The sequence below is a fragment of the Phymastichus coffea genome, unplaced genomic scaffold, assembly GCF_024137745.1.
Source record: "Phymastichus coffea isolate CEN01 unplaced genomic scaffold, Cenicafe_Pcof_1.1 PCOF00146, whole genome shotgun sequence".
Classification (NCBI taxonomy): Eukaryota; Metazoa; Arthropoda; class Insecta; order Hymenoptera; family Eulophidae; genus Phymastichus; species Phymastichus coffea.
Window position 1 is genome coordinate 154,063 of NW_026706957.1, and position 24,163 is coordinate 178,225.

Genomic DNA, 24,163 nt, shown 5'->3' on the forward strand with positions numbered 1-24,163 from the left:
CGTTAAATACTACACGTCGAGTGTAATTAATTAATTTGTACGTTTTCGTAAAATGTACAATTATACCGCTATTTTTTATATTGACTGTATTCGTGTATACGACGATAGATGATTCGCATTAAAGTAAAGTATAATGATGCGTATTATCAACGCGCATTAAGTCTAATCTCCTGACGTATGGCTCACTCAATTAAGCTTTGAATATTGCTTTGCTTTTTGACCAGATCTCGAAATACTATTTATTATTTCGGCCGGAATATTTAAAATATGTTTGTGCCTGACCGATACGTATGGATATACTACTTGCCAAAGTTTCTCACTTTCACGTTCAGTCGTTTTCATGATTGTTTTTATCCGTGCTTAAAAAACATATAATAACTTAATAGCTATTTAATGTTCGATTACAGCATTGAAATGAGAGTTTTACAATTTTTTTCAGAATATTTTTCACATAGACAGACGTTTAGTATTGTGTTTGATCGTCCGCATAATAAAGCCAGGATGAAAGGGCAAAGGGTATTACAATAAAAATAAAATCATGAAATTTCAATGAATATTTATTCGGTCAGAAAAGTAGGAGAAAAGAAAAGCGCCGCAGCATAACGAGCAGAGCTCATCACATTTGCGATCGACGGTCATTAAGGTGAAGCCGGGAATGTGCGCGTACACACCACTCGGGGTTGCACAGCACCCTCAAAAGCACGAGCGAAAGCTCTCGAAGATCCAGCGTGGCAGTGGCGAGCACTCGCGAGCTAGGCCCCTTGATCATCGACGAGGGTTGAGCTCGGCGCTCGTTTCGCCGACCCCCCGCGAGATGCCAGCTTGAGCGACGGAAATCTGCGCGCACGTTTCCATGGCGAAAATCCCGGCGGCAGCAGCGGTGTGGTCGCGCCTCTTCAGTACGAGGACGAACGCGAGCAACGACGCATCGTCGCCGTTCAGCCAGCCAATCGTCAGCCGACGTTGATGAGGTGAACACCTGTGTCAACAATGCCTCAGCGACGCAGCCGGCGCATCTGCCTCAACCGAGCCAACGAGCGACGCGTAAGTCTTCGTCATCCCGTAGCGCTGTCCTTTTGCGAACTGCAGCTCGCGCGCTGGGATGTGTGCCGCGACTTCACACCCTCGGCGACCACGACCGCGACGGCGCCGCGGGGGAGGGGAGGGGGGCTATCGATTCGCGGCCTCTCGAGTGCACTCGTCCGCATTGTTTTCATTGACACGACGACCAACCAACCCTCGCTCGTCTAGTGTACGGGGTCGCTCGCTTTTATAACCTCCATGCCGTACGGGGCTTTTTTGCGCGAGCGCATCAATCGTCCGACTCACGTGTGCGCTGAAAACAACAGCGAGGTAGTACCGCGTTCGATACTCGACTCCCGTACGAGCGGAAACAAAAAAGGAAGAAAAAAAAAACATAGAGAACGGTAGTCGAGGCCGCTATTGCATAAATCACCGTGCGTGCAAATTCGCAGGCGAGCGCGACTCGAGTGCGCATCTATAGCGCAGCGGAGCCAAGCAGCCACTGCATGATCCAGATTTCGGGATTAATATAATGGGCGGCGAGGCTGCGCCAGAGCGGTCTTTGTTTCTCGTCCGGCAGCTCGCCGGGGAATGGCACGCGCGGCGGTCGTAAAGTTTCGCGACGAACGCGCGCGCGGCTTCGTTTTCGCTTGCCACTGCAATTTCAGACGGGGCGTGTTGTTGGCTGCTGTCGTGCCGTCGACGCTTTGTCGTGCGCATACTTCGAGACTAATTATATGCACGAGGGGCGCCGAACGTCCGCGTTATTAAACGACGTGACGCTAATATTCGCTCGCCGTGTATATTAATTACGCTCTTCTAACGCCTGTGCGCAAGGGCTTTCTTTTTTTTCTCACGGAGCCGTGCGTGGCTGGGCGAATTATTTTAATTAAACCCGCACCGTGCAGACGATTCGCGCGAATATTCCCGATGCGAGTATGAAAAACGAACGTCAACTCGGACACGGCGTCGCCACTCTGCGGGCTCGACTTGTCGAAATTAATCGGATAATTTAGTATCACTTGATGAATGATTAAGGTGCAGGTATGACTTCACAGCCGAACGTTCATCTTTCAAATGACTCGTTACTATTATAGAAATATCTTTTTGGCGATTAGCATGGAATTCTTTTTCTTTCTTTTTTCTTTGTAAAATTAAAAAATACATATAGTCCGTACGTGGGTCATTAATTCTCGCTAATGTCCAAAGAGGATTTCAACAATTTCCATTGAAATCGACGAATCGCGTAATAAGCACGACGTTGAAGCAATTAAAACTCATAAAAATAATCAATACTTCGCGAACGGACATTCGCTGGATCTCCCTTTTCCGCGCGAATGGTCGACGAGTTTGCTTGTTTGTTTGCTTGTTTGGTTGTTTTTTGCGCTTTAAAGCGGACGAGCGCGCGCCTGCCTCGCGAGTTTCAAATGGCGCTTTCGCGCTCGAGCGCGTCACAGTTTTACTGTATAGGTTCGCCTCGTGAAATTGTTTCGTCATCCCGGCCGTTTTCTGCCCGTCGAGCTGATTTATGACAGTTTGCCGATGGCCGGGCACGCTTTCTCTGGCTGTCGCCTTTGCGGGGGGGTAATGGGCTCCCTTGGCCAGGTATCCGACGCCGATGTCTAGCTTCGAACGAACTCGCGCATGGCCGTAACTGTGCGCCCTTTCGCGGCCGTTTTCTCGCGCCTGGTGATGTTACGGAAAGGCTCGCGCGCAAAATCATTCGCAACGGTCCGCGACGAGCAGCCAGGCGAGCGTATGTACTCGTATCTCTCGTCAGTATAGTAAAAGCTAGGATGCCTCGCGGCGAACCTTACTTCGTCAGACTTCTCCGAGCGAGCATTTCCCAGCGGACCTCGGTCCAATATCATCTGCGAGTCCGAGGCGAGGCAGAAGTGAAAGCGGAGATTAATGAGAAAAACGAAGAAGAAGGGACTGAGGAGGGTTTGCATTTCTCGAGAGCACTAGTTCTCCCCCCCCCCCCTCTCGTAATTGCTTGCAAAATATTGTTCTCGGCCGAGCGGCGGAAGTAAGAATCCTCGAGTTGTGCCAGCCCGCGGCTTTATCATCCGCACGAGCACTTTCCGAATGAGTCGACTCTTTCAACAGCTCCGCAGCTCTTCTCCCTCTCTCTCTCTCTCTCTCTCTCTCTCTCTCTCTCTCTCTCTCTTCCCCCCTTTCATTCTGATTTGCGCGCGCTACCGGGCTTTTTCGTCCGAGCTTGTTTTCCGCTTGACGGCTTTCGCGCTGCTCAATACACCTAGTCCATCTTCGCTCTCACGGCGCGTTGCGGGTTCGTCTTCACTTTTGCCATTCTCTAGCGACTCTTTCAGTTTTTATATGGGTTTCGATACGCCTCTAGCTCCCCTAATCATTCGTTTGCCTCATTTAACACCCGACGCCTTCTCGTTTATTCGATTCGTTACGGTCGCAGGGGTCGTAGGTTACATGCAGAGGTTACCTTTCAATGTCACACGCTACGTTAGCGTGCGACTTGCACCGTGTCCGAAAAACTTGCCAGCGACGTTTCTTCGAGGAATCAAGCCATCTGAAAATTCCACATTCGACTCGAGCGTCACTCGGCCGGACGTGAATCGAACAAAGCAGCTGATGCGCGAACGCGAACCCGAGCAAGGGACACAAGTCACGCGACATGGGAGGAGATGGGCAGGTGAGGGGGGGGGGGAGTAGCACACGACGCACCAGCTAAAAATCACAATGACGCTTGTGCATGTAAATACGTATACGCAACAGCCGCGTGCAGGCGCGTTATCGTCGAGCTTGTGACTCAACACGAAAGCATCGCTATAGTACATCGCGAGGCGCGTCTGGAACGCGGCAAGGCCACCATCGCTGCACGTTTACAGTCGCTCTATTATTTTTAGTCTCGTTCATCGCGCCACAAGCTAACCGCATCGCACCATAAGTAATCACGAAGCGTTGAACACTGCGATCTTACGTATATATGCATTGTCTTCCTGTCGCGCTGCTCTCGCGTCGAAGCGTCGAGGCACGTCGACAAAAATCGTTCGTCCGACTTGACCGAGCCGCGGGATCAGCTGCGTCGAGAAAAGCGGCTCGCAACCGCCGTGGCAGCGTTTGATCGTAAACAACGCGATCGAGTCTCCGTCTCGCGAAGGCTAATAATTAACGAACGACCGGTGTACCTATGGCTACCCCCACCCCTTATCCGGCGAATTCGTAGCTCCGCTTATCGCTGCGACCATATAGCCGCCCACGTATGCGCTGCTCGCCTTCAAGGTCTACGCCTGACCACCCCCGCTCGATACTGGCCGTTTTACAGCTGCACGCGATGCAGCTTATACAACGCCTTCAGCCCAAATGGGGCGTCGATTTTCCTTTCCAAAAGTACGCTCGTTCCCTGCGATTCTATGCGTTGTCGACTCGACGTATCCTGTTCTTTAGAGCAGAATCCACAGAGCCACTTTCAAATGTCAACACATCGTTTCCGCGCAATTTTCGCAGTACCTTGCCGCGAAATTCATTTTGTTTTCGTTCGACCACGGGCTTTCCACGCTTCTCAGCTGAAATATTATTCAGCGGAATTTCGAATTTGATCCGCGAGGCGCGATGCAGGCACCGTCATAATCCGCGAAAAACGTGCTATTCGCACGAATGGCGAAAAGTGCGCGCGCATCATAGAGCCGACCGATGCTGCATTTTGCGCGCGAATATATACATTCGGTTCGCTTCTCATTTTCACCGGCGTGGCGGCGTTCTAACGCGTGAAATTTCAAAGACACTCCCAACGAAGCACACCGATTGCGGTTCCTTTCGGCGGCAGCGCGCGCAGTCGAGACGCGAACCCGTGACAAAAAGCAACTCGGCCGCGGATTAAAGTGAGCAGCTCGCGCTTCGTTTTCACGAACAGTCGAGCGAAGCATCGACGGAAGAAATCACCTTCCCCGGCATTCGTTGGATAAAATAACGATCGAACGCCGCGTACCTTTCGATTAGAGTCCGAAGGGGGGGCCAAACGATTATTTCAAGCCGCGATGGAATTACGCAGGTCAATTTGGCGCTCGTGCTTGTTTGTTTATGAACGGCGACGCACAGAAAACGCCATTCGGAAAACGGGTTATTTATAGAGAAATAAAAGGATCGGGCGAGCGGGCGAGGAAATTGGCTAGCTTTCAAAGGAGGGGAGAAGCGGATTATCGATATTCGCCAATTCGTATATATATAGATAACCTACGGTATGACCGAGTCCTGTGCTCCAGATAATTCGCTTATGAAGTTGCCGGCTTCGAATGCCAATCCTATTGTGTGTAGAATAACGTAACGTACGGAATTGCATGTTGGTTCTACGCGAAAACATTCGCGATGTTACTATTTCAATGAGAATTGGGATAATTTTATCAATGTCATCGAGGCAGAGATTAGCTGCCACGCGATGGCGTTCTGCATCGATTCGCCTTCAAGTCGGTCACATTGTCTTTTAGACAGACACAACGGTCTTATTGACGAGCTTGCGCTCTTTCGTTCAAACTCAAATTACAAAACTTTCGAAAGCGATAGTACGGTAGTGGTAGAAGCTTCACGCGTCCCGCCTTTATTCAATCTCTGCCGTTTTGTATTAGCTAGAGAGAATCCTGGACGTTCGACGTCAGCTCGAGCGCGCTCGCGCGAATTGCCTTCAGCGAGGAGCGAATGTGCGTCGAGTCGCCTCGCAGCGAGGGGAATGATACATTCCCGAGGACCGACGATGAGAAAAGCCCGCGACAAAGGCGAGCGGAGGGTCAGGGGGACGAGTGGTGGTGGTGGTTGGCGAGCTGCTCTCCGACACGCGCACCCGCGTGCTGCGAGCCGACGGCGCAAAGGACGCGATCGAGTTTCGGCGAGGCCTCGTCGTCGGATGCGCGCGCGGCCAAGCTCCGGCTAGCGCGAATAATGCAGCCGGCGGAGCAAGATGTAGGTCGCAAAACAATGGCCGGAGGGGCTGCTCGCGCCTGGCCCCTTTCCCGCTTTTCATCGTCGCTCCTTTCGCGTGCCTCGTCGGGCCGATTGCTTTCGCTCGACGCGTAACGCGCGTCGCGCGAGAGGGGATTGTTTGCGCGCGTCGAGGGCGCAGCGCGAGAGAGCGAGAGAGCTTTGATCGGCGAGGCTCGAGCTTGATTTACGAGCGAGCGACGGAATTATCTTCAACGATGTTTTGACTGTTGGCGGCGGAGCGCACGACGCAGTTCGCTCGGCGGGCTCTTCGGACGAATCCGCCACGGCTGTTGCCCGAGCTGCGGCCTGCGGACGAGACACGCGCGCGGCCGAGAGCCGCCAGAGACGAGAGGCCGGCGGGTATGCTCGTAATTTCCGCGACGAGGCAAAGGAAGAACGAGCTCCCTCGCCAATTCGCTGGACGACCGCGGCTCGCGAGGTAATCGCGCTCGTCTCGCCGCACAATTGTCGCCGGTCGCGAGGGACGACGGCGGCACGGAGAAGCTGGCAAGGAGGCCAAACGGCGCAATTGGCCGCCGCGCGAGAGGCGAACGCAATTGCGGGAGACGAGGGAAAATTGGCGTCTCGCGGCGATTAATCGCCGAGACGACGGCGGAGCGCCGCGGCGAGCTCGCGGTCTTCGCCGGGCGCGGCCCGGACGCCCATTACGGCTTATCGCGGAGGCCGGGCGCCCGATGAATAATGCAGCGGCGGCCGCGAGCTTCCACGTCGCGCGCGATATCGGCGCGAGGCATCGCCGCGCGGCGCGAGAAGCGGAGGGCCCTCGCGCCTATCCGGGGCTCGCGCGTAACTGCACACCGCATTCCCGCGCACGGGCGTGTAATGCGCCTTCGCCTCTCACGCTCTCGCGTCGCGGCCCGCGCGCGAGCTTCCGTCTTGTCGCCTCGCACGGCCGCGCCGCTCTATATGCTAATGCCGCGCCGCCGAGCTCCGCGGGCCCTATCTCGCTGGCGCGTCGCGGCCGAGAGGCTCGTTTACGCGCTCCGTGCGCGCTCCGAGCGCGCGCCTTCGCTAATGCTCCCGATCGCCTTTTCAGCCACGCCAACGGCCATTTCGCCTCCGCTGTTCCGCCTGCAAATTCACGTTACGATCGGCGCCGAATGTTTAGCGCTCGCAAACGATCCGACCGGCCCTCTTCGCGAGCGCTCGATTAACACTCAAGGCAAGGAACCTTACGATACTCTAAAATTTGATCTATCGTAGCGTGAGCTTATCGAGTCTCGTTGTCTCGACGTTGCATTAAACGCCAAAGAAAATAAGAATTTACGCGCGTTCACGTTGAAAAGTCCGTCGGCGCGGCGTCGTGCTCGAAAATTGACGTAACGCGAGGAGTACGTTTCCGCCACACACACACACACACACACACTCGATATCGATCATCGTGGATAAAGACGTGACGGGTGGACGTCTTGTCCGGACATGCCGGTGACTCAGCTGTATCATTTTGTAACGCGGTCCTCGTGGCTCCTCTCCCTCGCGACCTCCTTATCGCACGGCTACATTGTTAGCCGCGAGCGCTGCTCTTACGTGTACTCTGCCGGATCCAGGCCTCGCTCGCGCGAGACTGGTTTTTGCCGATGAAACCGTTTTATCCGCGACGTGGCGCGCCTCCAGGCCGAACTGAGACAAAAGTCTGCGCGCCCCGCGACGGCGACGATCGATTTCGAAATTCAGCCGGGCAATTGTCGGCGGAATGCCCGATGCGCCGGAGCTTCGGAAATAATTGACCTCGCAGTGACAATTGATTTCAGCTGAACTATACCGTTACGTCACTCTCAGTCGTGGCAATTTAGAGCAGAAAGCGTACGTTTTCATATTCGAGCTTTTCGCTGATTTGGGTCTCGAACGTAATGCAAGAAAGAAAATACAAAATCGCTTTTTGTATTTTCTTTTGTATCTTAAAAAGTGAAAACGAGCAGTGCGATTTCGGTTGCTATACATGTCGCGTTCGATTCGAACCGTGTTTCGCTGGCGCTTCGCGAATTTTCGCGGACGAAATTCTCTCTTGGCACAAGCGTGTAGACGCGGAATCGTACATCCAGCGAGCTTCCAGTTCCACTATTGGCGTTGCTCGAAAGCGCAGCGACGCACTGGGCAAACTAGGCGTCGAGAGCTTCTCAAGCCGACGGCGGGGGAAGTTTATTTTTGTTAAGCCGCGCCGCAAAAGACGAGTGCACTCGAGAAGTCGCGGCGACGAGTCGGTCGACCGATAAGCCTCGCGAAGTGCCTTCCCAGCTGCATAGGTGTGCGTGTGCGCGCTCTCTTTGACTCGAAACTTCGTGCCGGCCGATGCTCGCTTTCGCGACACTCCGCGGCCATACGCCAACGGCGCCGACTGCGCGTGCTCGGCGCGAACGTAGCGCGGGACCACCGCGAGCGACGCTGCGCGCTCGACTATCGGACGATTAGAGCGGCGACAAGAGTCGGCGGCCTCCTTGGGAGAAGACGCGACGAGCGCCCGAGCGGCACTAGCACTTCGATTGTTCCCCTTTCATTACGCCGGCAATTGCAACTTCCCCGGCACAGCCGAGTTCAACAGCCCTCGGTAGGGACTAATCGGCCGTGCGGCCAAGCTGGAAACATCGACATCCATACGCGCGCGCTTCTTCTAGGGGAGTTCGCAATGGCCCGATTGCGTCGTGTACAGCCTCGGGCGACCCGAGAAACAAGGGGTACGCGCGCACGCACTCGCATGTGTGTTGGCCGCGACTGCATCGGCCAAGGCCTCGCGCGATCGGCAACCAGCTCTCGCTGCTGCATTGTGCACGCGGCTGAAGATCGCGCCTCCTCTCTAGACATTTCACCTTTTCGGCCTCTCGTGCGAACGACCAAGATTTCAATTTAAAAGACCAAGCTTTCGACTCGTGTGCCTCTCTCGCTCTCTGGTCTCGCGTTGTTTCCCGAGTTTTCGGATTGCGCCACGACGACTGCACTTTGACGCGCTCGCAGCCCCGGCGACCGATGGTAGCGCGATTAGCTACTTTGCGACTCGTTCCCTTCGATTTCGCCTCGATCGCGAACTTCGCCAGTGCTTTTGCTCTCGCGGTGCGCTCGCGCAAAGCCGTTCGTTGTATCGAGTCCAATCGCGTATACTTTGTCTCTCGTTCTGTTTTTCTTTGTCCTTCCCGGCGCGTGAATTATTCAGTTGTACGCGCGGCGGCGCGGTAGAAAATGACAAGAGAGCGCGCGTTGCTAACACCGCTCGCGCCGGACCCTGCCAACCGCGCGATTCCAATTCGAAGACCGCCAAGTTGTTTGCCGCGCGCTCGTCACCGGTTCACCGGTATACCCGCGGCTGCATCCGATAAGGTAAGGTGGCTTCGCAGCGTCTCGTCAATCAAAGGGTAGAGCTTGCGACGGCCGGGCAGCGCGGAATTGGCCGAAGGTGCGCGCGTGTGTGCGAGAGAGCGAGCGTGCGAGCGTGCGAGCGAGCGAGCGAGAGAAGAAGGAAGGAGGAGAAGGGATCCGCGGGCTGTTTGCCGCGAGCGGCACGCGGCCGCCGCAGCGTTGAGTCAGTCGGTTCGGGACGTCCGGCTGCACGCCACGCGCGCTGTCGTCCACTTGGACCGTGCGAACGCGCGATGTGCTCGTAGTGCGCAAGTGAGTCAAGGCGATGAAACGAACTTCTTCTTATTCTTTGCGGTAAATACCCAGGACTAACGTTCTTCTGGCTGTTTTTTTATCGAAGGTTGCCAGTAAGTCGCTGCTTGCTTGGCATTGAACGCTGGAACTCGATATTCATCGAGAGTCGAATGAGATTCAGTTCCAATTCTCAACGGCCCACCTGCCGCACTCTCTCTCTCTCTCTCTCTCTCTCTCTCTCTCTCTCTCTCTCTCTCTCTCACTCTCGTGTCATGAGAAATTGTTGCTCTAGCAGTTCCGCTTGTCAGTATTTAAAGCGTGTATAACTTAGGTACGCCATGTAATCGTTGAACCACGCATTCAATTTTTCAAGAGCTCGTGCACTTTTTCATGAAACTGCAGATTAAATTTCGGGTATCGAACGTCATAACTCATTGTCGTCAAATTGCCGTTCGTCATCCAAGCGTCCGTTCGTTTTCTTTTTCTCAGTTTTGTTTCTTTTAAATCGCTTCTCCCTCTTCCTATATGCCATTTTCAAGTAATTATCACTGTACTCTCAGTTTTTCGCGCGAACGACGAAATTCAAACGCCCAGTCGAGATCCGCGAGTGGCAGCGCGTCGCCAGAGATATCCGGATATACAAGCGAGCCTATCTAACGGACCAGTCCTCGGCGAAGCGCCGACCGAGAGGACGCGAGCGCTTTCGGCGACGGGTGCAGCGGGTGCAGCGACGACGACGACGCCGAAAAATCGGTGCAGCCGGACGAGAGCGAGGCGGCGCGATAAGAGCGGAGGCGGCTGGCGACGCGCACACACAGGAAGCTCGCGCGCGCTCGGAGGGGACGCTCGCGATAGAGCGCGATGCTCCCGCGAACTCGTGTATGCAACTATCGCACCGCCTCCGCGCTTTCTCGCGCGTTAGTGTTGCTTTTTTCCGTTCCCCCTTCGCCGTTATCGTCTGCCTTCGCCTCTTTCTGGCGGGACGAGACGAGGTCGTCTCGGGGCTGTTGAACTCGAGCAGCACGCGTCGCGACGATTTGGCGCGCGCGATCCTAATTTAAACGCGCGATAAGAGGTTTCGGGCGGCGACGGCGGTGACGGCGGCGGCGGCGCGCGCGAAGAGAAGGCCCGGAGGAGTAGCGGCCGAATACGCGCGACCGGGTGTTTAGCGGAGTATCGGCTCGGGTGGGAGCGCCGATCTATTGACAAACCGCGCCGAAAGAGAGCGAGATAAAAAGTGGAGCGCGCAAAGAGCCGCGCGAAAGGGAGCGAGCGCTATTTTCGACGTCGCGCACGTCGGAGAGCGAAGCATACGTGTGCGAGCTCTCCGACGCTATTTCGCTTGATTGGACAAGATTGACCGCGCGAGCCGTTATCGCCGCGGCGGCAGCTGATTTTCCGCGTGACCGCGGCGCTCTTTCCGCCATAGGGCCGCTCCTCATCCTCCGAGACGTCGTGGAAAACCGATGGCTTCGCTCGCTGTCACCGTCGAGTCGATTGGAAATCGCTAACTGCGCTCGCGGACCATCTGCGGGTATTTTCATAGGAGTCGAGGGCTCGATCGTCGGTCCCGACGCGGTTGGAGATAATTCGGATTCGCGAGCGGCCGTTTGCAAACGACGATCCTCGTCGACGACGACGAATCGAGAGGCGCGTTCTTCGTCCGACGAGATTTGCCACTCGGCGATACGCGCCAATGGATGGACCAGGCGAGACACGGAACAACAAGGGGCTTGCGACGCTGCAGATCCGTCGGAAAGAGTATCGCCGAGCCATCGCGAGCGTCGACGGAGAAGCCGCGAGCGCGGAAGAGAGCCGAGGCGCGATACGTCCGTTGCGCGCAACATTCCCACGAGCGACATCCCGAGATAGCGATCCGCAGCACGTCGCGTCCTGGCGGCGGAATCCCATTCGCGCACGTTGCAATTCCCATCGGGCGCGCATCATTATCTATTCGTAAACTCTTCCCTCTCGGCCTTGTTATCGATCGACAGCTCGCGCGCTATTTCCACTCGGCCGGCCAGTGCCTGTTAATTAAATCGCTCGGATTGTTCGCGAGCGCGTGGGCAAACGGTCGTTGGCTCTCGCAGTTGGCTGTCGCGGTGCAGGGTCACGCCGACGCGTCAATTCGTCGCGATCGACCGTTGCGCGCGCGCGCGAGGAATCAATGGGGCTCGATGGCGTCGTCGTAAAATAGACGGAGTCCAGTTGTCGCGCGGGCGCGCGAGCGAAAATAGAGGAGAACCCGCGTGGGCGAGCGCGCAGATGCGGAAAGAGAGGGAAGACTTCGGCCGTCCTTGGGACGCCAGCCAAGCAAATTAGGCCTCGGCAAGCGCCACCGCCGCGTTGATAATTAACGATCGGCTGGCCGAGGGAGCGGAGCAAATGAGACGCGCCCAACGCTCTGCCTCTTCTTTGCCCGGATGACGGACGATTGCAAACGCTTATCAAATGCCACGTGGGGGCTGACGGCAGCTTTAGCTTTGTTTCGTCTTACGCCCACGTGCTTCAGCTTTGTGGTTGACGCCGTGCGGCATTTGCTACGTTGATCGAGCTCTATACGTTGACTGGCCAAACATGTTGACCAAATCAGGAGTAAACCGATCGAAATGTTTCGCGAATGGCCATTGTCGGGATGGCATTGAAATTCAATGATGGACAAACTTCGAACTGTGGAAACGGCAGAGCGATTGCTGTGTTGATTATAACGACGTACGTAAGAACATTGCACGCGGTTTTGACTAGACGAACGTGTTTCGAATAATAAGCACCCGACTACGCAGCGTCTGTGAAAACTGACGCAAGTCGCGTTGACAAACAATTCCACCGAGTGAAATTTGAATAATAAGCGGCTCAATTCTGGCGCCTGGTAATGCACCGAACAACTGACGCCTACAAACTTGACTTGGCGCGCACCGCCCATAATACTCCACTGCGCTCTGCGCGTTAAATAAGACGAAACGATCCAACTAACAGAGAAACCGAAGTCGGAAAGTCCGTCGACCCGTGGAAAGCGTTTTCGAATGAACAAACCTGGATAGAAAAGAAAAATCGTTCAATTGCCACGATGCCCTGTAGAGATGACTGCACTCTGCGAATTTTTTTTAATTCTTTTTTTAATCGGGGAGTAAAAAAATGACGGAAGCAGCTCTTTTCGTTGATAAATCGACGTTCGCTCGGAATTTAACGGGCGAGCGCTTGGGCTCTTGCGTCGCGCATTTCGCAATTGGCTTCCGTGCTTTTCATTTCATTTATTTATTTTTCGTACTCGCGTTCGTACGCCGCTGTGCGCTTGACGTGCAATTATCGGGCGCGTCTCTGTGAAACGACGAGGGATCGCGTCTTCGTCCGCGCGACGGGCTTTTCTTTTTTATTTATTTTTTTTTTTCCGATCGCACGCGGCACCGAAACGACGTCCGCGCATTCCGCCGGGTTGGTCCGGGCTGCGCGCGCGCGTACCGCATATCTTGATATTGCCATCGCAGTGTTTGGTGAGCTCTTTATGCTCGAACGAGTCCATAGTGCGCGCTCGCGGTTCGGAGTGCCGCGCGTAGGCCACGCGACGCCGCTTGTTTTCACGGAAACAATTACGCTGGCCGGCTTCGCGTCGATTCTTCGCATTTCGGAACGTTTATTACGTATTCTACTGTTATATAGGACGCGTGCCATAGACTGCGATCGATGCCCATTGTCGCAGCTTTAACAGAACGATGAACGCGATGAATACCGACAGCTCGTCGGACGCTTGATTAGCGCAGATGCATTTGTGAGTTGAATAACGCGAGACTCGTCGCGCTTTTGAAGCTTTGTACGCGCTCGGTCTTGGAGTTGCGTGCGAAACGCATCGGACAGCATTGTATTGATTGCAAGTGAAATCCCGATGAAAGCTCGACAGATGTAGACCTTGGTACGTCCGTCCGCTGGCTCCAAGCTCAGCAATAACATGACGGTTACGAGAGGGCAATTCGACACATTCGCTTTTCCCCGCGTGATGAATTTAAAAAACAGAACGATAGATCTAGCACGCAGTATACTCCAAAAACCAGGTAGATAGAGATCCAGGACATAAATTAATAGAGCTTAGTATACCAGACTACGCGACTATTAGATTATCGTCAAGTCGATGAAAAAAATGGCGGCACATCGCTGGGGCAAGTTTCGTGCTGCCCGCGGCACGGTCGTACCTCTACTACGCCGAGACAGAGAGAGAGAGAGAGAGAGAGAGAGAGAGAGAGAGAGAGAGAGAGAGAGAGAGAGAGAACTCATCAAACTGCATGTAAGCTCGGAACAACGAGGCAGAGAGAGAGAGAGAGAGAGAGAGATGGCAGCGGAGCGTTAACCCCTCCTCACGTTACACATACACGCCCTTAATTTTATTAGCGCGTCGTGCCGCGCGAGCGAGCCCAAGCCTCCGCCTCCGCCGCACTCTCATTTCGTAATAATCAAAGCGACTTTAATCCAGTTACGGGCTACAATAGGTTTTCCACACGCGAAAGCTTAACGGCCGCGGCGGACCTCCGTTGGGAGGCGTCGCAACGGCGCTTCGCTTTCGTCGATCGCAGCCACGAAGATACCCTCGACCTCGCTCTTTCGCTTCCCTATGCGCCGCGCGCGCGAACGATCTTTTGGCAGAAAAATTTTGTTTTGGCAAGCTTACAATGCCACTTAAGCCGTCCGCGGGCGCAAGGTTGCAGCGTCCTCGCCGCGTCGTAAGAACTTCGATCCAGTTTCTCGTCCGAAATTTCTCTCTCTCCGGGGATATTACGTAAAGCCCTTGTCTACAACGCCCGAATGTTTCGCGACGTCCGCCGAAAATAGCGAAGAATAGACGCGAAACAAGAGGGCCGGGTAAAAAATCTCGACGCGCGAATGAAATCCGCGGGCTCGCGCGCGCGAACTCGCGGCAATAACGGCTACGGATTTAATTTCAAACGCTTGATTTTTCTTTTTTCTTGCAGGTTGGATGGATAATGGAGGATCGCCCGGTGCACAAAATCATTCTGAGGTGAGCCCACGAACGGAGCGCGCTCTTGCGCTCGCGGCGACGACGCGCTATTTTCGTCGGCGAGACGATAGCAATTATCGAAACGGCCATTAAGCAGCGCGTTATCGAATTTGGTGAAATACCGGCGATAGTGAAACGGAGCCGAGGCAAAGCCAATTGGAACGAGCAGAAAAGGCATACCGCGAGCCGTGCATTCTCATATGTAAATGGCGCGTGCCGCGTAAGAGAGAGAGAGAGAGAGAGAGAGAGAGAGAGAGAGAGAGAACGAACAAAAAAAGGAAGCCCGGCTGATGATGCGGAGGGCTTCTAATTAGCGTTCGGTCGCAGAAGAAGTCTTCATTCTCGGTTCTCTAATTGATCCGCCAACAAAAGCCCATTGTCAGAGCTCCTTTTGTACTCGTGCATGTGCGTGTGTTTCAGGAGCGCCAGTTAGGAAGGTCAGCATGAGAGGTAAGAAGAAGAAAACGAAAGAAAAAAAAAACAAAAAAACCTGCGAAAGTGGGGAACGTGTCTGCATTTTTCATAGCCGCGCTTCGACTTCCGTCGGCGAAGGAGTGTGCAAATAGCAGACTCGAAATAATCCGTGCAAAAGAGCGGAGCGCGCGGGGCAATCATCGGGAAATCCGCGAGAGAGAGAGAGACGCAAATAGATTGGAAACAGGCGCGGTGATTAGCGCCACTCGGTCGAGACGAATTTTTTTTTTTTTCCGCCTCTCGCGTCAGCTGCGCGTGCACAGAGTTCGTGGGCGTCGCGTGTCGTTTGTCTCTGCAAACGACGTCGCGTGGTCAGGGCGTTTCTTTTTTCTTTTTCTCTTTAACCACGACTGCTGCCATCCCGCCGTGCGAGCTCTCTAATCACCAACTTTTCCATACGCATCGTCGGGACGACCAATTATCGAACGCCGTTTTAATTTAACAGGGTGTTGAAATCGTTATGTTTCGATAGCGTTCGAGTTCGAGATCTCTCCAACCGACGTAATTTTCTCGATAATACGTCGGCGCATCTGGAAAAGTTCTGGGCCAACATCACAAACGAGTAGCCGCTGTTAGATAAAGTCTATTTTGAACTCGTTCTAACAAGATAACTTGTCAAATGAGTCGTAGCAAAACGAACGAGTGCTCGGTCGAATTTAGCGAGATCTAACGAAAAGAGTGGAATTAAAAAGTCATCCGCGCTTGCGTTGACAATGGAAAACTCGACGAAAGAGAGGGACGGAACGAGATTATTTAGCGAGTCGGACCGTCGAGACGGTCGCGCACATTGGTCGACAAGCCGCCGTCTCATGATCTCTCCGAATGTTTCTTTCTCACTCTGGGCGCTTCTATCACCAAAGGCGTGTACGCGCTGCTCTCTAGCCTTTTGATGTTTAACGAGGCGCGCTTCTGAATCATACAACGAGAGCGCGCGCGCGCATCTGGCTTCGTGGGCGTATTTGCGCAAAAACTGTAGCTACTTTGTTTGCGCTGTCGCGCAACGCGATTTATCGCCGGTGCGCGTGCCTCGTACGCCATGCGCAGAGAGAGAGAGAGAGAGAGAGAAATATCGCTGACGCGACGCGGCTGCATTGACCCCGCGGGGCTCGGTGTACGCTTATGATACGGGAGCTCGCTCGTCACTCGATGCTTTCCAAATGATACTTTTATTTGCCGACGGCGAATGGCGCTCGTACGGTGTTTTATCGGCTGGCGTCAATTAATTTGTTCGTCGAAAATTGATAATATAATTCTAGCGTCGTTCCGCACGAAATTCGAGTTGGCCGCGCCGGAGTTCATTGATCTCTCGTCCGAGCGAGCTTCCGTAGATTGATGCGTATACGACAATCTGCGCGCATCGACAACTCGATTATTCCGAGCTCATTGTCGGCTCTAATGCACTCTTGCCGCGGAGCGCAACGGAAGCACCGACTGGCGACCGATGTTTCGGCACACGAAGCGATAATATACGGCGATCGGGCGAAGCGCACGAGTCGAAGCGCGTTATCAAACGGATAGGATCGCGCGCGACGCCTGAGCCGATCGTTACCGGGAGAGTCGATCCCCGCGGCGAAGTTGTTGGGAGCAATACGGTGGCGAAAATCATTGCACACTCGAGACGCACGGCGATGCGAAGACGAAACGGGACCGTCGCGAGAACAGCGACCCCTCGCACTCGTGGTGCCCGCGACAAAAGTCTTGGACGCGAGCAAAAGTCACGGAAAAGTGCAGACGCGCGCGCGCGATCGGCGGCTTGAACGCTCAAGGCGTGTGCGCGTGCAAAACAGGCCCGGCAGTTGGAGTGGTCGGAGGAGGCCGGGCCAGTCGGAGTCTTCTGGTGAGGAGCTTGGCGTTCGTCTTCCTGGCGACGTTCCTCTGGCTGCAAGTGCACGTGATCAACCTTACGAGCCGTGACTGGTCCAGTCAGCCGGTCGTCAACGAGAGCCTCTACGCTCTCGTGCCTCAGGAGCTGCACAGGTACGGATCCGCGCTCTTTCTCTCTCGTTCCGCGAGCGAGCGAGCGAGCAAGAAACGAGTCCCCCCCCTCTCCTCTGCAGCCTTACGTAATAAACTGCCTCGCGGCAATAATATTAAGTTGTGGATCGGTAACGACAGGTGCGTTTATTTGTATCAAGGCCTCGCAGCCGCAATCTTTTTTTTTCCTTTTTCTCGGTTGCGCTCGGCTCTGCGATTTATTCATTAGTTTTATTTTCCAATTATTTCCGCTGCGATAAGCGCGAATTGTTGTGGTCTTTTTTTCCTTTCTTTCCCTCTTTTGTTTTGTTTTTATTTTTTTTTTTTATCGTCGTAGCTAAGAAACTGATTACAGACAGAAATGTTTCGACGGCAATGCTTAATCGAAACAGCGATATTTTCATCAGAGTTCGTTAACTTTTTGCAAGATAACTAGCAGAAAATGTCTTGCGAAATATTGATGTATGGCAGCCTGAGTGAATAGAAGAAAGTCTTATTATTGGGCGCTTAAAAATGACACATGCATACGTGGACCTTTCTACAGGAATCGAATTCATTATTTATTGTTTTATACTTTTTATTGAACAAAATACTTACCGGGTCGATTGAAATGAAGAAGCGAAAACGCTGACTTTTGGCGAATTTGCATTGAAGCTGACATTGCAATGGATAAATGTATCCACGTGGATTTCGATAATGGACAAGAGAGTTTGGTTAGGATGAGGGTGAAGGAGGTGAGTGAGCGCAAGGTGATGGTGACTCGCTTATTGTGTTTAGGTTCCTGAAGGAGCGTCGCGGCAACGGCACGGGACTGGGCGCGCAGGCTAACGGCACCTCGTCGCAGCAGGAGCTGAGCGAGCGCGACATCGCCGAGATCCGGCGGCAGATCGAGCGCGCGAACGCCGAGCAGCGCGTGCACAACGAGGAGGCGTTCGGTCCGCTGGCCAGCGACGCGCCCGTCATCGTCGTCCAAGTGCACGACCGACTGACCTACCTGCGCCACCTGATTATCTCGCTGGCGCAGGCGCGCGGCATCGAGCAGGTGCTGCTCGTCTTCAGCCACGACGTCTGGAACGCCGACATCAACTACCTCGTGCAAAACGTCGACTTTTGCCGCGTCATGCAGATATTCTACCCGTACAGCATACAGACGCATCCCAGGTCCTTCCCCGGCGAGAGCGCCAACGACTGCCCCAGGAACATTCGCAAGGAACAGTGAGTATACCGCCCTGTCGCGGAGCTTGGCGTCTGCCGCGAGTTTCGGCGGACTTTCGGCCGATCGATGCATCTCCAACGGCTCTGCCACTGCCTGCGTACATCCTGCGCGAGCGTTGCCGGAAACTCGTTCCTCGTAAGCGCATCTGCGCCAAGGACCAATTATCGATTTTACGGTGCACGGACTAATTCTATTGTTCTCCAATGTCTAAATACCGTCCGGAACATTTTAGCCGTCAGATCGGTCGCGGCTCGTTGTCGCGCTATCGCAAACTCTGCTAATTCGAAAAAATCGGCAGCATCTCGAGAGGTCGACCTTGCGTCTGGCGCTCAAGCTCGACGCGATGCTATGCGCTGCGATCGCTCGTCACAAGCGAGCTGCGTGCTCTTACATAGCGAGTCAGCTTGTTAGAACAGTCCGTCATTCCTACTCTCTTGAGAGCCGCGAGCTCGAGTAAGACGCAGCCGCAGAAGAGAAAAAAAAAAGCAAACATTGCGCACCGCGGATTACGCAAATGCGGTCGATCGAAGCACGCCGCTTCGATGTTGCATCGAGGCGCGGGTCGCGGAGAAAGAGCCAATCTCGCCTGGCCGAAGTAGTAATGCGTTTTGGCTTGGTCGTCGGCGCAGAGCTCTGAGCCTGGGCTGCACCAACGCCCAGCATCCGGACCTGTACGGGCACTACCGCGAGGCCAAGTTCACGCAGACCAAGCACCACTGGTGGTGGAAGGCCAACCGCGTGTTCGACCAGCTGTCGGCGACGCGCAATCACACGGGCATGGTGCTGTTCCTCGAGGAGGACCACTACGTGGCCGAGGACTTTCTGCACGTGCTGCGGCTAATGGAGCGCACCTGCCGGCACAGCTGCGAGCGCTGCAACGTCCTGTCCCTCGGCACCTACCTCAAGACTTACAACTATTACGCCGACTTCAGCAAGAAGGTGAGCGCTCCGGACTCTGCGACTAGCTCGCGGAGCTTATGTGCCACTTGTGCCTCGCTCGCGCTCCGCCGCCCCGAACAAACGCCAAGCGCGCCATCGATCGCGCCCGGCCAATTTTCACGAGGGGGGCACACCCCTCCGCCCTTCCCCCGCCGGACGACTACTCGGCGCCCTCTCGCGCTTTCCATTAGCCCTGCACACGCTGGCACGTGATATCGATCTCGCGAAACGCGACCCTCCAAACACCGCTGCACCGATACGCTGCTTATCGTACCGACGGCACGAACTACCGGATCGACTTGCTTTCACTCCCCCCCCCCTCTCTCTCTCTCTCTCTCTCTTTAGTGGACGCTGTGCCTTTGTCATTTTTGAGCTTTGCCAGCGATAGTTGCAAGAAGAAACCATCGAGCACATAGTTCTGCTGCTGATGCTGCTGCTGCTTATATGCAACCTCGTGCTACCGTGCTCCGACTTTGTGTCGTTGATTGTCTGTAAAATGCATCCGTTTCCACGAATTCACGACAGCTCGTTGCGCTAATCTTGAGAAAACGTTTGCACGGTGATCGATCGATCGATTCAACCGTCGTTGCCAGCGCTCTAATTGCCGGATATCATTAAAACATCAATAATAACGAATTGGGCTGTGCGAATGCGAGTAAAAGTTGCAACTGCCGACGAGTTTTCCGCACTGATGGCCATCGTAAAAAAAATAGCACGCGCACGCACGCACGCACGCACGCACGCTGATCGCGCGACAACGCAACAAAAGATAGGCGACGGCCGCTTTGCGTTCTCTTTTTTTTTTCTCTTTGCATCAAAGTGCATGCAAGAAAAAAAGAAACATATTGTGCATAAATGTATTTGTGGGACTGAATTGCTGTGGAATACTATAATGCAGAAGGAACTGCTGCGCGGCATGAAAGGCAAGCAGGAGTCAAGTGGTAAAAACGAGCTGCCGGGCGGCTCGTCGTCTGCTACACCCAAACAGCTTGCCAAGGTTGTCGCACCATCGTGGGCTTATCAACTTCTGCCCGGACTCTATCAACATTACCAGAAGGTTCACTTTTTTTCCCACCCAACCTCCGTCGGTTCTCTTTTTCTCTGTTTCTTCCGTTTTACTCTTTTATTTTCAGCGTTGTCTTTCTTTTCACAAAATGCTCGCTCTTTTCTTTTCTGTTCTTTTTTGCCTTCTCGTTTACTTTTCTTTGTCGGATAGTTTCATTTCCCCTTCTTAGAGAATACGCTCCTTTTTTTCAACATTTAGAGTAGAAAATGATTAATTTTACGACGAGCAAGGAAATGTCTTTAGATTTACGTTCGTAGCGAAAGAACTGGGAGATCCATCCACACGTCAGATTGCTGATGTCCGATAGTATTCCCACGTGTCTCGTAATTTGTCTCCGTTGTAAAAACTGAAATCGATTTCTGCATGACTTTGTTTTCATGTTCCGTTTTAAGTATAATATATGTCTGGTGTCGGTTTTTTCATAACAACAATCAAGGTGTGACCGATCGTGTATATGTTACATATAAATTACCTCGTTAATAGTAGCAATTTACATGTATGCTGAATTAGATTATCGATTGACGATAATCACGTGAAATTGAATGTCGCGTCAGTAAATTACGAAACCATAATAATTCTGTTAATTAATTTAGTACTTTCAAAATATTAGAGTAGCCCGATAAAGAAAAGGTGCATGTTTTATAACTGTCAGAATAGCATTTCGAGAAGTGTCAATCGACAAGTGAAAACGATCTTAAAGAGATCCAATGACGTTCTCGATAATTCGAAATGAAAAAAAAAAGGAAGTAAGATATGCACCTTTTCACAAAATAGAAATGAAAGCGAGAACTAATGGGAGCATTGCTTGAAAACCGACAGGCGGAGGTGATACCATGGATCTCGAGCAAGCACAACATGGGGATGGCCTTCAATCGAGCTACCTGGAGCAAGATACGCAAGTGCGCGGCGCAGTTCTGCTCGTACGACGACTACAACTGGGACTGGAGTCTGCAGCACATCGCTCAGAGCTGTCTTTCGCCGAGTCGCGGGGCCGGCATACTGCCTCGGCTCGACTCCGGCCTAATCACCATGATGATGCGGGCGCCCCGCGTTTTTCACATTGGCGAATGGTAACTGTCAGCCCCTTTCGCGCTCGCGTTCGCTCGAGCGGATCGTTGCTTCGCCGGCGGCCCGAATTGGCTGCAGAGCGAGTCGTGCGACCGTCGCCTGGATCCGCTTGAGCGCGCGCGACACTAGGCGCCGATACCAAACCGAAACGGAACATTTCAGCGGCGTCCACCACAAGAAGGCCAACTGCGAGTCGACGACGGTGATAGCGAAGGTGCAGAACGTGCTGAGATCGGCACGCAGCAGCCTGTACCCGTCGCAGCTCAGCCTCACCGTCGCCTCGGTCTCGAAGAAGACGAAGCTGCGCAAGGGCAACGGCGGCTGGGGCGACGTGCGCGACCACGAGCTCTGTCTCAACATGACCATCGCTTCCGGAGCCGCCTGAGCCGAAGCTCGCGGCCCCCTCCGTCTTGTCCGTTCGTCTAGTCAGCTCGGGCGCTCGTCGGGTTCGACGTCTCCGTTTCCTCTTGACAAAAGTAGTGGCGAGCTCGCCGCGCGGGTGCCCGGCTGCTCGACGACTCGCTCGCCGCGTCGGCGCGCTCCGGTGACCGTGGCGATTCTCAAGGCTCTGCGCGTCGAGCGAGCGTGTATGCAGGTCTCGTATCGTCGTCGCATCTCGAGCGAGATTGCGCAGCCTCTTCTCTTGGTTTGTTCGTGCGTGCAGCAGTCGTGTCCGGTCGGTAGAACGCTATGCGCTAAGTAGATATGCGCAAGGGTTACTGAACTGTGATCGCGCGGCTCGAACGTAATCTCGTTATCCTAATTGCCGAGGATCCTTCCCTTCATTCCTCTCTCGTATTTTCGTGGCGCATTGTACATAGAGCCTGTAATGCCGTGACTTTTTTATTCCTATCGAAAAACACAATGTAGCGTGCTTGAATGGTGAACGCTGATTTGCGCAAACGCTTATTTTGTATAAATGTAAGCGCACGATAGTTATGGTGTGTGAAAAAGAGGCGAACGAGCGAACAGTATAAATGACGAGGTTTAATGCATTTCTTTTTCGAGAGAGTACGGGCTGTTCGGGATAGGTACAGCGAAGCTATGCGTTAAGCGCTTATTTCGTCGACGTGATTTTTCAGTGATTGCGCGCGCTTCGATATCGATCGCCTTATATTTTCTTTTCGATGAATATGATGCCTCGACCGAGCGTTGTTGTTATTGCTTTACGTTATTAGGAAAACCAACCAACTCCGATTTTACATAAACAGTTTGATATATCTTTACGTGAGATCCAATTGTTTTTCATGTGAAATAATCATAATGAAAAAATACGCGAGATTTTGCTTTGTTAACATACGATTTACACATCAATGAGAGAAAAAAGAAGCGTCGGTACGTGTACAGTCTATCGATGTCGATCAGTCTTTTTTTACATATCAAGAGATGTGTAAAACGGGAGTAAATCTGTTCTAGCGTTCATTTTTCGCTTGACTTTGAAAGAAAAAGGATCTCGAAGCAGATTCAAAAATAATTTTTACGATAACGTGAAAATGCCATAAAATACGCGTGCGTCTATGCAATGGCATTTATCAGTTATAGCAAAGTGTATAATGGTTACTTTGTTTTTTTTAGCTCCAAAGAGTGGATTATGTTTTGTTGAAATAATGCAATTGTTTCAAATTGCACGAACTAATAATATATTACTCGATAGTTAAATTCAAGTAGCACTATTAGGCATTTTATACGTTATAACCTAAGCGAATAATTCATGTTCCTCGATATGACATATTTCAAAATTGTTAAATGTTTTCGCATTTTTCGAAAAGATACAGAAATCATGATGGAATTAGAATGTACATTTATTTAATTTATTACTCTGCAGTTTTATATCATAGTCATCGATTGAAAAATAAATCAGTTGTTCAGATACAATGAAAGTTTCTTGTAGCACCTCAACCGTGAATCGTAATAATCGAAATGGTTAATGAATAAAATTTGCTAGCCTGATTGAATCAGTAAAATTTTACTTTCAAGTTATATCATAATTCTCTAACAATATTAGGAAAATAGAGATGCGAATAAATACAGGGGAGTTAATGCCATTAGTTTGATAGGCTTGACCAACACTAATTCCAGTACAATTTGAGTAATATCTTTTATTTGTTTTAATAGCACTCTGAATTTAAACAAATAATGGTTGTAAATTCGCAGTCTGTCTCTAGAACATCAATTATGCAATTATTCGTTTTTATAAAGATTTTTGAAGCTGATATCAAGTTCGAGTTATACACTTGTCTTGGGTACAAGAATTTTATTATGAATTTGTCTACGTAGAAAATGAGCTCAATAAAAGTGTGTTTCGGTATAAATCTACTGATACATAATCGGGAATATAATAGGTAGCGACATTTCACTTTTTGAATGTGGTATTTATACATGATAAATCCTAGATCTTTTGATTAGTTGCAGAAGCAGATAAGTAATTACTAATATTATTTACACTTTTGACGCTAGAATTGCTTACATCTTTTCGACACCATCAATTATTCATGAACTGAGCGTCAGTGAAAGTCGTATTATCATCTGTCATAACCAATGTTCAAGCAGTGATTTTTAAATACAAACATTAAGCAACGGTATTTATAAATATCTGGTATTCATTATGATGAATTGACAAAAAAAATCCATTTACATCAATAAAATTAATGTTCATGACGTAACAATAAAATTAATTAAAAAAATTTAATGAAAAAATCCGTTAATATTAATAATATTAATGTAGGGTGTAAACTTCATTCGAGAAAAATACAAACCACCTAGCGGAGCCGTTATAATGAATAGAGTTAGTCCAATAATTCAATTATTTCAAAGTAAAAATACTCGCTTCATTAAAATTCTA

General features: G+C 52.0%; 1 protein-coding gene across 2 annotated transcripts; it reads left to right on the forward strand.

Moving 5' to 3' along the window:
- The first annotated feature begins 601 nt into the window (after positions 1–601).
- On the forward strand, positions 602–23,215 carry LOC131672243 (alpha-1,6-mannosyl-glycoprotein 2-beta-N-acetylglucosaminyltransferase). 2 transcript variants are annotated; one of them, XM_058949344.1, is made up of 9 exons: positions 604–1,044; positions 14,538–14,584; positions 15,005–15,034; positions 16,846–17,035; positions 17,810–18,247; positions 18,878–19,187; positions 20,086–20,244; positions 21,073–21,323; positions 21,484–23,215. In XM_058949344.1, exons 3-9 carry the CDS (start codon positions 15,028–15,030, stop codon positions 21,704–21,706), a joined length of 1,578 nt encoding a protein of 525 aa, XP_058805327.1. In that variant the 5' UTR covers positions 604–1,044; positions 14,538–14,584; positions 15,005–15,027; the 3' UTR covers positions 21,707–23,215. The 2 variants fall into 2 exon arrangements, with proteins under 2 accessions (XP_058805328.1, XP_058805327.1); XM_058949345.1 differs by lacking the exon at positions 20,086–20,244 and having other exon boundaries at positions 602–1,044.
- The last annotated feature ends 948 nt before the right edge of the window (positions 23,216–24,163 follow it).

Excerpts from the sequence above, each read along its gene's own strand:
- LOC131672243 (XM_058949344.1), top strand. Across the intron at positions 18,248-18,877 it reads AGGAACATTCGCAAGGAACA|AGCTCTGAGCCTGGGCTGCA; the intron begins GTGAGTATACCG and ends TCGTCGGCGCAG. Across the intron at positions 19,188-20,085 it reads ACGCCGACTTCAGCAAGAAG|AAGGAACTGCTGCGCGGCAT; the intron begins GTGAGCGCTCCG and ends ACTATAATGCAG.